A 17,966-nucleotide genomic window follows, 5' to 3' on the forward strand; every position below is an offset into this window, starting at 1 on the left:
AGCGTGCATGTCATTTATTATTCATTCATTGTCTTTTTCGTTTCTTATATTATATGGAGTGGATAGTGATTACTTTGAGTAGCTTTCATCATACTTACATCATCTACATATTGGAAGGCATTGAAGACGTCATAGGGGAGACAGGACAGAAGGTCAATCACGAACCAGCTCTTTAAATAGTTCATACGAATGATCTTATGGTCGGAGATGATTTCACCACTAGGGCCTACAAATGTCGTATGGAAATTAAGTATGATATCCACGAAAAACACAACATCTACGATACTGTCCAGGACCAGTAGAGGCACCTGGTCCATTGTCTTGTTTCTGAAGGCAGTGTTATACGGTACCGTTACCGCTGTGTAAAATGTCAAGGTCAGTATCATCCAGTCCCATATGGTTTTAAACAAGCAATAATGTAGAATGATATGAGGTGGAGTCTTTGGAGCCTCCAGGCGGTACTGAGGCAACACATCCGCGTTCAGGTTCATCATCTGAAAGTTAAAAACAAATTCTGGTTACAGCTGTATTCATTTCATAAGAAAATAATGTAAAATAATATATCTTATTAAATTTTAAAGTATTCATTCAGAAAGCAAGCGATAATTTATTTGACAGAGTTTCATTTTCAAAATTGCGAAATTTGTTAACATAATGACGTTCATGTCTAATCGTTACCTACAAAGTATCGTATTCCCCCCTAATTTTTCTTGAATTATGCTTAATATTGATATAGTTTAAAGTCCTACGACAAAGTGATTATGATACTTACATTTGCGAGCTGTGAAGGTTTTGAGTTGTCGAACTTTGTGTTGGGTATATGTGATGAGAACTGGAGAAGTGTGGACTTGTTCCGCGTCACAGATCGGGCCAGACGCGCGAACTTGCTCATGCCTGCTGTATAAAAATAAAAAGTTTAAATTAGAATGTGTTAGCTAAAGTATGTTATATAGTCCATTCCTGGCGAGGAGTCTTTAAATTTGAGTGAATGTTTACATATTTTAACTTGAGGTTTACTTCATTTTCAGGTCGTTTTCTGTAGTGTTACGTATCAAATGAATAGACAGTTGATAGTTAAAAGGTATGTAAAACACGGTTACCACACTTCTTTTATTGAGTATCTGTATTGCAATCCAATCATATTTCGAATATCATAGTAATAATAAAAGGCGCACATCGGGAATGTGTATCACGGTATCCAATTAGCTAATTTGGGGTTTAATCTAATGTCTAATGTCAATACTTCTTAAGAACTAGAAATACAATGTATGCCTTCTATAGTTGTATTACAATGTAAATATATAAATACTAGATCTTATGTCAAAATGATAGTTTTTATTCAGTACTTATTCTATAACGTATTACTTGAGTGTCGTCAAGGATACAGACACTCGAGAATAACTTACTCTTTAGAAACTTCTGGTTTTGTTTCCCTTTCATATATTTATCACTCTCTTTACACATTTGCAGTCTTGTTTGTATTTACTCTCATTTCCTCGATTTTGGGGTAAATGATATTGGTATTCATTGATATCCTAATACCACAATAATTATGGACAGCTCTATAACGCCAGAACATGATATCCCACAATTTGTCTAGACATCCGATCGACATTTGGCTTTCACGCCTAGGGAGCCCTAAGATGTTAGTTTATGTACAGCAAACTTATCCAATGTCCTTGTACCCGTATACCACATCAAACAAGGAACCACATAACAATTATTGAAAATAAATCGAATAGACACATAGGGGAGGATCTTACACAAGACCTGCATCTATATAGCTGTGTATAGTGTTTCCCCGTGGCGTAATGTATGTATGTATTTCAGCAATTATACCTTTTGGCTTTATTTGAAATGTTCGTTCGGCGTACCTTCCCCCATAGAAATGATTGTGTCTGGGATTGGGTTCCGGTGGTAGATCACCCCATGTGGAATGGATCGGTTATATGCATGTCTGCTGTAGGTGATGAAGCAGCTTGGTGCATCGTTATATAGAATACCGCTATAATCGTCTCACATTTCTCAACAATAATTCATAAACGTTCTTTAATTCCTCGATAGAAATCCTAATCAATTATCTGCGGAGGGGTGATCATTGAATCTCAGACCTTACGTAAACGGTTCTGGATTGGAAATATTCTATCGGGCTATTTCCTGAGATTCCCATAGACTTCAATCAGACTGACACGGATTCAGGAGAAGGTGTTATTTTCAATCGCCTGAATTGATGATACGGTTGATAGTGCTCTATCATTGGTGGTGATGTATATATGTTACAGCACTGCATGCCTCGACCAGCGGCGCAGTTGCCGTGTCGCCCCCCAAGGCACGGCTTGCCAAGCGGTGGCAGTGTAGTTCAAACGAAGCCACGGAGTGGACGGCTAGAAATAGTGTCGGTTTGTCTAGGTCTGGCCCGACAGTGACGTTTTCACTTCGCAGTGGGCCAGTGTATCAGGAACTGTATTAGCTTTAAATGTGTTTATTGAGTATCATGAACTATTCTAGCTTTCATTGCGAATAGGAGTACACGAATCCTTAAGGAATAAGACAATAATGCCGCAAACTTCACAAGATTATTCGATAATATATAAAATATTCCCGTTTCAAATCGATAGTCAAAATCAGCTTTCTAAAGTACAAAAAAATGTCTCGATAGAAATTTCGAATTTTATTTTATCGGGTAACAGTCATATCAAACATTTCCAGAAACTAGTCGATCAGTCTCTAACTAAACGGAGTCATTGTTAGTGGTAGGATTGCTTTGTTTAATGCCGTGGCCTATGTGTGATGTGCCGAAGTTTTACGTTGACCATTACTTAGGCTGGATTCATTAGTTAGCCATTTAGACTTGTACTTTAAATATGCACTTTAGTCTAAAACAGCTTAAATTATAAAAAAAAACCGAATCTTTTCCTGATATGTATGGCTCTAGAATTCACAATGAGCCGATACCGCCTAATATATGCGGAATCAGCACCTGCAAAAGGTTACTGTCCCTTAACAAAAATACAGTTGGCAAGTAGCAGTGGTGGCCATTGGATGATCGAGGTGCCGCCATCACCAATGGCAACAGATAACCCGCTGGCTCGTGCTTAAATATCACTGGGTAGATTTAGCAGTCGCAGGTAGATTTAAAACAAGATTCATTCATTGCCAGATGTTTTTCTACGTATAACAACTATATGGTATGTTTTATCGATATGTAGTTTGGCATTGTGTGTTAGTATCTTGGAAGTGTGCCTATGTCAGCATTTTATGTAGCAGATGTGCACATCGGACTAGTATAACTTGGTTTAAACATGCACACTATATGTAAACTTTGTTTCCAAAATGCAATTAAAACGCGAATCCATACTCCTAACAAGAGAGATGGAGAGCGATGGTGGTTCATTTATCATTGTGAACTCGACTGGAATCTGCCTGCGGACGGTGGAGCCGTGAGATGTACGGGGAACGTTGTGACATTGTCTGTCTAGATAAGGGGAGGCAGTGTGCCAGTAAATTCACCATCACATTTCTCACGGTAATTGTGTTACTTTAACAGTTTAAATATCAACTGCCACAACATGACAAAACAAATGGTTTCAGGACAAGGCGGAGCTGCAAGAAGTCATTTCGATTTAGGGTTGATGTTTTGTAATGTAATTATTTTTCTTGTTGTCAGAAGATTTGTTTATAATTTCAGAAAGTGTCTCCATGTTTGTTTTGTCCTTGTAGTTTACCTTTGCCACCTTCCTCGTCGATTGGTTGTTTTAAAGCAGTTATATCTTTGAACGTGCAAAGGAAGAGCACAACCTGGTCCTTCTCGTTTTTGATTGGTGCCACGTGCAGCAGCAGCCATAATGGTGTTCCTGTGGGGTAACATAAAGGAAAATGATAAATATCAATAGCATATATATTTTTAACTTTATTATAATAACCTTTACTCCAGCGTATATTACAAATGACGAACATTAATAAGATAACTGCTGATTTGGGACACGACACATTCAAAGCTATATATGCCTGTTAAATTAGTAGATTCCAATTGTAAACGTAAAATGTTATATTCATTACACAAATTCGAGATGCATGTGATGTCAAATAAATGCATTCGACGAAAGAAACGTTCTCCAATTTTTCATTTAAAGGATTACTATGTTTTTGTCGATTTCATGGGGTGGTAGAATCGGGTTGGCTTGGAGACAAATTTTATCAACTGAGATTCAGTCTAAATTAATAACTGACTAAATCGGATCGGCCCAGACCCCTATTGTCTTATATGAGACAGACTGTCAGTATCTAGAACATTACTCACTAGTCTTTTTAGGATGAACTTATAGAATTTCAATTTCTTCATTCCTTATATATTATATGATTGATATTCCACTTGTGAAACATGGTGATTTTGAGGTCATATCAATAATAAGAACAAGTGGTAAATAATGATTTTATATCAACAAAATCAAAAAGGTCCATCCATCAAACGACTAATCCTTTCAATTATTGATAAATGTCATGACAAATAAATGCTATGTTTTTCAAAGCTTGGAATTGTATAAAGTTAATGTTGATTTAGTCATCAAAGTGGCGAATTTAATTGAGTTGGCCTTGACACAAATTTGTTAAATCAGAAAAGTGTGATTCTGTTTGAAATATCTCAAGAATACTTAACTTCATCACCTCAATAGATTGGATATAACTAAATTGAGCCCTTATGTTCTAGCTAAACACATTTCAGAGGGTTATTGCGGTAGCAGTATGTCAGTCCAGAAATATAACCTTAAATGTGGCTTAGCATATAGTGTGATTTTTCTGCATACTACATATTTAAAGTTGTAGAGGCATACATGAATTATTTTACAAACATCTAAAATTATGAAACATTTGCTACTATAAACATCCACATGTTTTAGGTTTATACTTGGGTATTTGTCAAAGCCCTCCTTTTACTATCTCCCTCCTTATCGGTATCTTTATAATCATCTAAATTTACTCACAAACACGTGGAAAGCTATGAAGAAATTTAACAAAAAACCAGTCGAACATGAAAACGTACTATTTAAGGGTGAACTTGTAGTCTTAATAATAAGTGGTTGGAGCTTACAGCCATGGTAATGACCGGTATGATAATGACACAATTCAGTGTAGTAGCAGTCCAGCTATCAGCCTGGTTGTTTTCTTATGACGTTATAAGATTCCTGTACGGAAGAGTATTTGCACCACACAGAGGAAGAAATATCCAACGCGCTGTCTTAAGTAGTTCGAGGTGAATGAACTTTAGAAGAGCTAACTCAATAAACAGATAAAAGGTGATGAAAACCGTAATCAATACGTGGAGACACTCATTCATTTCTTACAAGTAACACAAGTGACGATATCCACACTGTCTGTGGCCAAACACGTACAAAATGATTATGTAAACTACTTTGTCGATGTTACGTTGAAACACAATATGTTGTACCAGTAAGCATTGGTCCAGAGAGAGATTTAAAATGTGCCTACATGTGATAAGTTCTTGAAAACAGATCATTTAAGGCATGTGAAAATAATTTTTCGTTACCATTTACGAGTCCCTAGCTTAGTAATTTCTGCTCTTTCCAATACTGAATTGAGAGGTATTGTTTAGTTAGTTATTGGCGATTTTACATTTACAGATGTCGCTTTAAACTAAACAAAACATTAAATGAACACTCCCAAAATCGCAGCTGTCTTCCATGCTTTTCTTCGCTAAACATGACTCTTATTTGACAATTTGAAAATATGGTGTCAGGATTATATAAACCGAAGATATGGCGCTATGAAAATGTACAGCAGACGTTTGCTAAATTTAGATCACGATTGTCATAAGGATGTTATTAATACAAAAAAGGGTTATTACAACACTTTTTGTTTTCTGCCGATTTGAAACAAAGCTGAATATAGGTACAAAAAAATAGCTATTGCATTTTGTGAACATTCCGCTATCGGCCATTGTAGTTTACATGGACACTTAAAGGTAACCGTCTACCGCATGGACATCTGAATATATACTTGTTTCAGGATAGTAATTTTAATCTCTTTCTAGATATCAAGAATTCTGCAACAAATATCTCATATTAGTCAATGTTCTTCCATGCTGACGGTATCTAGTTATTGTTCCTATTTATTTTTGTAATAGTATATATCATTTATCAGAAATATAAATAACAAAACCAGTGTATCACTAAAATATATCCAGTAAATAATTGATAATGAAAGAATGACACAAATAGATATCAATCACTTAACCTCGGCATTGTCTTAGGCAATTAACCTTATCTTTATCATACACAAGAGAGGCTTTTATCAGTACTGCTCTATATAGAAATTGATTTTAGGCATAACTTATTGCACTTAAAAATAACTCTACGAATACGTATAGTGTAGATGCCTCGTTGGCCTCTGTTTACTTAGTCCGCTTAACTTGCCTATATTATTAGTTTTTTTTTTAATTTGCCTAATATCATAAGACAAAAAAAAAAATATTTAAAAAGCCTTATAATATAGGCAAATTTAGCGGATTACTGTTTACTGTCCCCGTCAAAAATTAATACTTTGCTAGGTTATTAAATATAGCTTTGAATTCAAGTAAAGATATGTGTAACATTTCAACACACGTATCTGTTTTTAACTCATAATACACGTGTATCAGTATATATAAAATATAGGTACACTTCATGGCATTACACATAACACTGATGTATATTGAAAAACAAAAAATAATAAAGAAGAAACTTACTGTTTTTCTTATATAGTAGAATTTCCACCTGCTCTTGTTCAACACCCTCGAAAGACTGTTCTATTTTTAGAACAGTATCCTGGTCAGTTAAATCACCGTACATAAAACTGCACGTGCAACTTTTTTGCATCACTTCCGCTCGGTTATATCCGGAAAGTTTACAGAACCCATCGTTACAGTACACTATAGGATACTCCACGATCCGGGCATTGGCCAACAGGAAACTGCTATCTGTAAATTGATATAAAACAATTCATTAAAAATCGACAGGAAATTAATTTGAATCCCCCCTTTAACTCATTACACATGTTATATCGGTTGATTTAAATACTAGGTATTTAGCACATGTTTGATAAAACTTTAATGCTATGAATGAGATACATAATTGGAGTTTCTTTGAGCTGTTGGTGTTTTTATGAGAGTTGTTTGTAAGATTTACAAGTTTTCTTTCACGATTTGTCAATTGATCAACCTTGAAGTTTGTGTCAGTGTCTTTTATAACAGAATTTGACCATCCGTTTCTGCTCTGTAAAATTACAACCATGTTTGGACATAATATATATCAAATTAGAAAGGCAATTAAGCCCAATAACAACATTGAACAAAATGGAATATGAAGCGGACATATGACAAAATAACTTCTGTAAAATCCTAACTCATCACCAAATTAAGTTACACACTCATATCAGTCCTTGACAAGAAACACATATAAACAAAATTTTCCAAGAACAAATTGGAAAAGCAAACAATGATGATTCAAATTCTATATTAAAGGGCCACTACCTCTCCGAAACGGCTTTTAATTTTTAAAAAAAGAATGTAAAACGAGATCAATAATTTTGTAGAGTCGCAGAAGTTATTAACTATACGTTTACTAGCAAACTTATCATCGCCTTCAGAACTATTTAATTAGAATAAATAAAATGTTAATTTTCATAACGCGGGTCGTTTTATGTTTCCCGCCGTCGTCCTAAATGCCGCGCGGTAGTTGACTATCACTGCGCCAGACGACAAAACAGCGAAATGAATCTTCACTGTTATCGTACATTAGACAGGAAATCTTGCATATTTTTGGTGTTGTAACTTCATCTTAAGCCATCGATATATATTTTCTTTTGTAATTAATGTTTTTAAGAAACCTTTAAATTTTGCTCCGGAAAGGTAGTGGGCCTTTAAGTCAATTATATATTGAAATGATCAATTATATATATCTTTGTAAGCGAAAAGAAATTAAGTGTTAAAATATAACGTTATGTCAAACATTTGTTCCTAATTCGGAAACAGGTCTGATGTAATGCTGATTGCGCTATAATCTCCTTTCATCTATGTGGGGAATACATATCTTGTTATCAAATTTTGCGCGATGTGATTGTAACATACACGAGTGTTTATTCCGCAGGGTCTTCTACTGATGGAAAACATTTAATGACGGATATAAATACTGTTTATCTATTGTTTAGTGTTTTTCCCTTTGTCATAAATTGATGATTAAAACAAAACTAAGGCATATACGTGTTCAACCTTTGTGCCTAGAAATAACAATTGTACTTGACTTCATCAATATATATACTGTATAGAACTCGTATAGTTAGCAGTATCAAATAACGACGATGACTTTGCTTACACGAGTCTAAAGATACCGGCTAGTGACGTTATTTACATCGCTGTTCGGACACAAACAAGCCGTCAGCAGTCAAAATTAGCGTATGGAATGTTTATCTTTTTATTCAAACTCCTAATATGATTGCATCCTAACTGTAATATATGTTGCTTGGTAACCAAATAGTTTATGTGAGCCGATTAAATTTTTCCCTCTAAATCTGTCATCCATGGCTGCTGCCTCTGGCTACTCGCGCTTCTATAATCCACAAGCGATAGCCGGAAAGTAATAGCTTTTTTAATATCATTTCGTATTAACCAACAGCATTATATGTAATATGTGTGTAAGCTGCGAGCGTACAGAGTGTGTAAATATAATTTTGGTAAGACATTGAGACAATACATTTCAGGCTAGGTTCTACCATATGCATAGGGACAGCGATACCGGGCGCGTCACGATAGCCCTTTCGTGCATCACCGCGACGCTGTTTAGCGTGACATGCGATATGATGGGATCATATCTACCTGCCAGCACAAGAGCTAGGGATGAATTAAAACCATCGTAGACCCTAACAATAGTACATACAGAAAATATAAAAAAAATTCAAAAAATGCAACGAAGTAGATGATAAAAATCACGTTATAAATGAATGCAAAGCAATAAAATCAATACAAAGCTGAAAGGTTGTCATATTCGAACTTGTTTTCCGTTCTCGGGCATAAAGTTAAAAATCTACCAGTTTATCTGGTGACTAAAAAAGACCACTCGCTAGGCCGAGGATGTCCGTTATTGATCATAGTCAATTGACCCAGTACGGCTGTGGTCTTGTGGACACAATGACATAGTATCCATCATGAAGTCGGAGGTAGTAGGTCAGTAGGTCTGTCACCACAAAGTCTCAACAGAGTTCACTCCTCTGTACCAGGTTTGGAAGAGACCTGGGAATTCAAGTACCACATCCTGATAGATGACAGTAGCCATATAGTCTACCATCGACTATGCCTGTGTTCTTGTCTAATCGATAGATCAGTCATGAACTGGGTCCACTTCTGACAGATTATATTGAACTTATGAACATAAATGAAATTAAAGACCTGTTTTGCTTTTGAAAACATCGTCATAATGGTACCAAAATGTGCTGAATGATAGAGCTTAATTCCTTTTGAAAATATCCGGTAAAACGAAAAATGCCGAATGTTTTTCAAAAATAACAGAATAATAACCCTCGTATGAAAGGTGGAATCCAGGTGCCACACAGTCGACAACATCATGGGACTTTAATCAACGACGATATTGCGAAGTATAGTGAAAGATGACATGCCTAAACAGTTACACACTGTGATATGTTAAACAGTTACACACTTTGATATGTTAAATTGTAACACACTGTGATATGTTAAATTGTTACACACTGTGATATGTTAAACTGTTACACAATGTGATATGTTAAATTGTTACACAATGTGATATATAAAACTGTTATAGACTGTGATATGTTAAATTGTCACACACTGTGATATGTTAAACTGTCACACACTGTGATATGTTAAACTGTTTACATACTGTGATATGTTAAACTGTTATAGACTGTGATATGTTAAACTGTTAGACACTGTGATATGTGAAACTGTTACACACTGTGATATGTTAAATTGTTACACACTGTGATATGTTAAACTGTTACACACTGTGATATGTTAAACTGTTACACACTGTGATATGTTAAACTGTTACATACTGTGATATGTTAAACTGTTACACACTGTGATATGTTAAACTGTTACACACTGTGATATGTTAAACTGTTACATACTGTGATATGTTAAACTGTTATAGACTGTGATATGTTAAACTGTAACAAACTGTGATATGTTAAACTGTTACACACTGTAATATGTTAAACTGTTATAGACTGTGATATGTTAAACTGTTATAGACTGTGATATGTTAAACTGTTATAGACTGTGATATGTTAAACTGTTACACACTGTGATATGTTAAACTGTTACACACTGTGATATGTTAAACTGTTACACACTGTGATATGTTAAACTGTTACACACTGTGATATGTTAAACTGTTACACACTGTGATATGTTAAACTGTTACACACTGTGATATGTTAAACTGTTACACACTGTGTTATGTAAACTGTTACACACACTGTGATATGTTAAACTGTTATAGACTGTGATATATTAAACATTTACACACTGTGATATGTTAAACTGTTACACATTGTGATATGTTAAACTGTTACATATTGTAATATGTTAAACTGTTACACATTATGATATGTTAAACTGTTACACACTGTGATATGTTAAACTGTTAAACACTGTGATATGTGTTAAACTGTTACACACTGTGTTATGTAAACTGTTACACACTGTGATATGTTAAACTGTTATAGACTGTGATATGTTAAATTGTTACACACTGTGATATGTTAAATGTTACACACTGTGATATGTTAAACTGTTCACATGTGTTGTTAAACGTTACTGTATATGTTAAACTGTTATAGACTGTGATATGTTAAACTGTTACACACTGTGATATGTGTTAAATGTTACACACTGTGATAAACTGTTACATACTGTGATATGTTAAACTGTTACACACTGTGATATGTTAAACTGTTACACACTGTGATATGTTAAACTGTTACACACTGTGATATGTGTTAAACTGTTACATACTGTGATATGTTAAACTGTTACATACTGTGATATGTTAAAGTGTTACACACTGTGATATGTTAAACTGTTATAGACTGTGATTTATTAAACTGTTATAGACTGTGATATGTTAAACTGTTAGACACTGTGATATATTAAACTGTTACATACTGTGATATGTTAAATTGTTACATACTGTGATATGTTAAACTGTTTTACACTGTGATATGTTAAACTGTCACACACTATGTTCATGAAATGTCTTTATCAATAGAAAACACCTTAAAATGGAAGTATATTTGTATATAGGAGGCGAGCTCCTGTGTACAGCATTTTCACTGTGGCAAAGTTCCTACATGTAGGACGTTGATGTATATTGACCTATAGTTTATAACACATTTATATACATGTTGGTTAACCACGGCTCCTGATTTGGTAATCAATATAAGCAAACAGGTTAAAAACGATTGGTACCTGTGAAATACACCTGTAATATTCTGACAATATTACTGAACTTGACATGGCAAAACAGGAACAGGGCGATATTTCAAATATGTACGTGTGTACTTTAGTACATCAAGGATAAGCCTCTATAGATTGCTTTAGTCCTTCCAGCAGACAATGGTGTATCAATATAAAAATTCGTCTTGAGAAGACCTTATTGTAGGATATCTATGTCAACATTTTAAATAACCCGATTGCTATGAACCTGGTATATACTAGTAAATAGTGAAGGACAACATCCCCGTGGTTATATCTGCATTTGAAGTAAAATGATTCATTTCTGTTATTGATATTTGTTCTGTTAATGTCTTATATGATTTGAAATACTTTGTACATCTTATAAAAATTCATACAGAAGACTTTGCAGTATTTTCCCTACACATTTACATTTATTGAATTTTATCAGAATTATACGTGGATACATTATCACTGAATACTGACGTTTTTCATGTCCTATCATAGCAATAACTACAGCACAAATTATTCGTGTACAAAGTACATCCCACGAAAGATGGAGGATGTACAAGGATCGACAATATGATGCATATGTTAAGTGAATGAGACGGTTAATTTCAGTTTATTTTAATAGAATTGTTATAGGGAAACACAATACCTTTATTACTGAAGAACAGCTGTTTAATAGTAATGATATAAGGAATCAATACTTAAGGTCATATAAACACTAAAACATTCGGTTGTAACACGACTTTTACTGCATAAAATTACCATCTGAACCTTTTCATACATTTTTAAATATGTGAACAAACGGTTCATCATAATGGATACTCGATTATTATGGTTAACTGTAAACTAATAATTTAAATGTTTTTGACAAATCCATATTAACATTTAATATAGTGTAGAATACAAGCTGTAGTCTTAAATTTCAAGTAAAATGTTTTATATATAGTAAGATAGTCTTACAAATCCATGAAAAAATAAATCTATTTTTATAAGATAGTCTTACAAATCCACGTAAAATATTTCATATAGGGTAATATAGTCTAACAAGTCCATAAAAAACAATTTATTTTCATAAGATAGTCTTACAAATCCACGTAAAATATTTCATATAGGGTTATAAAGTCTTACAAATCCGTGAAAAATAATTTAATTTTTATAAGATAGTCTTACAAATCCACATAAATATTTCATATAGGATAAGATAGTCATACAAATCCACGTAAGATAATCTTATTTAGGGTAAGATATGTTTATCAAACAGATATAAGATTAAATCGTTCCATTGCATTCTTGCTGAATGTGGAAGATACCTTTCTCGTTCACCTTCAATTACATATCCTGGATCAGGCTATTAATTCCTATACATCATAGCATCGAGGTATACATTTCTGATATTAACATCATTATACTTAGTATACATTGTTGTAGATCTCTTGACATACTTTTGATCCCAAACATAAGCATATGTACTAAGACTACAATCCAATACTAATTCATGGAAAAATTATTCCATTTGATCTGAAAATAAAGATAAAAATATTGATAAAGTTGTACTTAAAATTAAAAAGTTAATGTTACCCCACAAATAAGTAGTAATACTACTCACAGGAGTATAAAGATTATCAAGGCTAGGGTCAATTCAATCTGAAATGTAGGAATACTACCACAGGAGTATAATGATTATCAAGGCTAGGGTCAATTCAATCTGAATGTAGGAATACTACCACAGGAGTATAATGATTATCAAGGCTAGGGTCAATTCAATCTGAAGTAGGAATACTACCACAGAGTATAATGATTATCAAGGCTAGGGTCAATTCAATCTGAAAGGTAGGAATACTACCACAGGAGTATATAATGATTATCAAGGCTAGGGTCAATTCAATCTGAAATGTAGGAATACTACCACAGGAGTATAATGATTATCAAGGCTAGGGTCAATTCAATCTGAAATGTAGGAATACTACCACAGGAGTATAATGATTATCAAGGCTGGGGTCAATTCAATCTGAAATGTAGGAATACTACCACAGGAGTATAATGATTATCAAGGCTGGGGTCAATTCAATCTGAAATGTAGGAATACTACCACAGGAGTATAATGATTATCAAGGCTGGGGTCAATTCAATCTGAAATGTAGGAATACTACCACAGGAGTATAATGATTATCAAGGCTGGGTCAATTCAATCTGAAATGTAGGAATACTACCACAGGAGTATAATGATTATCAAGGCTAGGGTCAATTCAATCTGAAATGTAGGAATACTACCACAGGAGTATAATGATTATCAAGGCTAGGGTCAATTCAATCTGAAAAATGTAGGAATACTACCACAGGAGTATAATGATTATCAAGGCTGGGGTCAATTCAATCTGAAAGGTACGTGTAGGAATACAACCACATGAGTATAAAGATTATCAAGGCTAGGGTCAATTCAATCTGAAATGTAGGAATACTACCACAGGAGTATAATGATTATCAAGGCTGGGGTCAATTCAATCTGAAATGTAGGAATACTACCACAGGAGTATAATGATTATCAAGGCTGGGTCAATTCAATCTGAAATGTAGGAATACTACCACAGGAGTATAATGATTATCAAGGCTAGGGTCAATTCAATCTGAAAGGTACATGTAGGAATACTACCACAGGAGTATAATGATTATCAAGGCTGGGGTCAATTCAATCTGAAATGTAGGAATACTACCACAGGAGTATAATGATTATCAAGGCTGGGGTCAATTCAATCTGAAATGTAGGAATACTACCACAGGAGTATAATGATTATCAAGGCTGGGGTCAATTCAATCTGTAATGTAGGAATACTACCACAGGAGTATAATGATTATCAAGGCTAGGGTCAATTCAATCTGTAATGTAGGAATACTACCACAGGAGTATAATGATTATCAAGGCTAGGGTCAATTCAATCTGAAAGGTACATGTAGGAATACTACCACAGAGTATAATGATTATCAAGGCTGGGTCAATTCAATCTGAAGTAGGCTACCACAGAGTATAATGATATCAAGGTCAATCAATCTGAAATGTAGGTAAATACTACCACAGGAGTATAATGATTATCAAGGCTAGGGTCAATTCAATCTGAAAGGTACGTGTAGGAATACTACCACAGGAGTATAATGATTATCAAGGCTAGGGTCAATTCAATCTGAAAGGTACGTGTAGGAATACAACCACATGAGTATAATGATTATCAAGGCTAGGGTCAATTCAATCTGAAATGTAGGAATACTACCACAGGAGTATAATGATTATCAAGGCTAGGGTCAATTCAATCTGAAAGGTACATGTAGGAATACTACCACAGGAGTATAATGATTATCAAGGCTAGGGTCAATTCAATCTGAAAGGTACATGTAGGAATACTACCACAGGAGTATAATGATTATCAAGGCTAGGGTCAATTCAATCTGAAATGTAGGAATACTACCACAGGAGTATAATGATTATCAAGGCTGGGGTCAATTCAATCTGAAATGTAGGAATACTACCACAGGAGTATAATGATTATCAAGGCTGGGTCAATTCAATCTGAAATGTAGGAATACTACCACAGGAGTATAATGATTATCAAGGCTGGGTCAATTCAATCTGAAATGTAGGAATACTACCACAGGAGTATAATGATTATCAAGGCTAGGGTCAATTCAATCTTACATGTAGGAATACTACCACAGGAGTATAATGATTATCAAGGCTGGTGTCAATTCAATCTGAAATGTAGGAATACTACCACAGGAGTATAATGATTATCAAGGCTAGGGTCAATTCAATCTGAAATGTAGGAATACTACCACAGGAGTATAATGATTATCAAGGCTAGGGTCAATTCAATCTGAAATGTAGGAATACTACCACAGGAGTATAATGATTATCAAGGCTAGGGTCAATTCAATCTGAAATGTAGGAATACTACCACAGGAGTATAAATGATTATCAAGGCTAGGGTCAATTCAATCTGAAATGTAGGAATACTACCACAGGAGTATAATGATTATCAAGGCTGGTGTCAATTCAATCTGAAATGTAGGAATACTACCACAGGAGTATAATGATTATCAAGGCTAGGGTCAATTCAATCTGAAAGATACATGTAGGAATACTACCACAGGAGTATAATGATTATCAAGGCTGGTGTCAATTCAATCTGAAATGTAGGAATACTACCACAGGAGTATAATGATTATCAAGGCTGGTGTCAATTCAATCTGAAATGTAGGAATACTACCACAGGAGTATAATGATTATCAAGGCTAGGGTCAATTCAATCTGAAATGTAGGAATACTACCACAGGAGTATAATGATTATCAAGGCTAGGGTCAATTCAATCTGAAATGTAGGAATACTACCACAGGAGTATAATGATTATCAAGGCTAGGGTCAATTCAATCTGAAATGTAGGAATACTACCACAGGAGTATAATGATTATCAAGGCTGGGGTCAATTCAATCTGAAATGTAGGAATACTACCACAGGAGTATAATGATTATCAAGGCTAGGGTCAATTCAATCTGAAAGGTAATGTAGGAATACTACCACAGGAGTATAATGATTATCAAGGCTAGGGTCAATTCAATCTGAAATGTAGGAATACTACCACAGGAGTATAATGATTATCAAGGCTAGGGTCAATTCAATCTGTAATGTAGGAATACTACCACAGGAGTATAATGATTATCAAGGCTAGGGTCAATTCAATCTGAAAGATACATGTAGGAATACTACCACAGGAGTATAATGATTATCAAGGCTGGTGTCAATTCAATCTGAAATGTAGGAATACTACCACAGGAGTATAATGATTATCAAGGCTAGGGTCAATTCAATCTGAAATGTAGGAAATACTACCACAGGAGTATAATGATTATCAAGGCTGGTGTCAATTCAATCTGAAATGTAGGAATACTACCACAGGAGTATAATGATTATCAAGGCTAGGGTCAATTCAATCTGAAATGTAGGAATACTACCACAGGAGTATAATGATTATCAAGGCTAGGGTCAATTCAATCTGAAATGTAGGAATACTACCACAGGAGTATAATGATTATCAAGGCTAGGGTCAATTCAATCTGAAATGTAGGAATACTACCACAGGAGTATAATGATTATCAAGGCTAGGGTCAATTCAATCTGAAATGTAGGAATACTACCACAGGAGTATAATGATTATCAAGGCTAGGGTCAATTCAATCTGTAATGTAGGAATACTACCACAGGAGTATAATGATTATCAAGGCTAGGGTCAATTCAATCTGTAATGTAAATACTACCACAGGAGTATAATGATTATCAAGGCTAGGGTCAATTTCAATCTGAAATGTAGGAATACTACCACAGGAGTATAATGATTATCAAGGCTAGGGTCAATTCAATCTGTAATGTAGGAATACTACCACAGGAGTATAATGATTATCAAGGCTAGGGTCAATTCAATCTGAAAGGTACATGTAGGAATACTACCACAGGAGTATAATGATTATCAAGGCTAGGGTCAATTCAATCTGAAAGGTACATGTAGGAATACTACCACAGGAGTATAATGATTATCAAGGCTAGGGTCAATTCAATCTGAAATGTAGGAATACTACCACAGGAGTATAATGATTATCAAGGCTAGGGTCAATTCAATCTGAAATGTAGGAATACTACCACAGGAGTACAATGATTATCAAGGCTAGGGCCAATTCAATCTGAAAGGTATGAATACTACCACAGGAGTATAATGATTATCAAGGCTAGGGTCAATTTATAGTTATCGAGTGCCACATAGGTACATAAGACCAGCCAATTATCCACAAAATATATTAGCCTGTAGCTCTGCTTGTGGTGGTTTCTTTTGCTGACCCCGATAGTGAATATCAGCCGGGATACACAAGGGATAAATTGTCTAGAACCGAAGAGAAGTTATAACTACCATTCTAAACCAGATTGGCGTCAGTTTCAGTTGTTCTTAGTTGGGGGGGAGGGGGGTTACATATTAATAAATTGATGTCATGAATACAGCCCTTTTGCTTCGAAATCAATCAGAGTGATTATTGTAAGTACTTTAAATAGTCTTTGAAAATGAAATGCAACATATTACATCATATGTTATTCTCCCATTTTACGAGTAAATATAGCATATTGCATACTTATCAACTCCATAGATATTTTCAAAGAATAATTGAGGTCTAAAAAGTAATAATTGGCATAAACATCGTACATGGTACGATTACGATATAACAACAATATTGCAGGCAGTTCGGCTTAGTCTAAACGGACCATTGTCGTCGTTCTAGTTTAGTCCAACTCTTCAATAATAGTCCCCGAGCTGTAAGTGCTTGCTGTTCCGTGATGTTGCGGGCGGTCGTTTCCCGGTTGGTGTCCACCCTAAAGTCCACATATTTTTAATGAACTCGACCAGATTGTAGAACACAGAGCTACAGTTAGGACCGAAATAGTT

At 34.7% G+C, this 17,966-nt stretch overlaps 1 protein-coding gene across 1 annotated transcript in view; it reads right to left on the reverse strand.

The window, feature by feature from the left end:
* Positions 1–17,966, reverse strand: part of LOC138319094 (voltage-gated delayed rectifier potassium channel KCNH1-like) — a 65,418-nt gene that overhangs the window by 15,131 nt on the left and 32,321 nt on the right. The window contains exons 2-5 of the mRNA XM_069262011.1: positions 6,743–6,973; positions 3,726–3,854; positions 773–897; positions 99–494 (exon numbers count right to left, since the gene is read on the reverse strand). Of these exons, the coding sequence (XP_069118112.1) occupies positions 99–494; positions 773–897; positions 3,726–3,854; positions 6,743–6,973 (881 nt within the window). The remainder of the gene's footprint in view (positions 1–98; positions 495–772; positions 898–3,725; positions 3,855–6,742; positions 6,974–17,966) is intronic.

The sequence above is a fragment of the Argopecten irradians genome, chromosome 3 (assembly GCF_041381155.1).
Source record: "Argopecten irradians isolate NY chromosome 3, Ai_NY, whole genome shotgun sequence".
Lineage (NCBI taxonomy): Eukaryota > Metazoa > Mollusca > Bivalvia > Pectinida > Pectinidae > Argopecten > Argopecten irradians.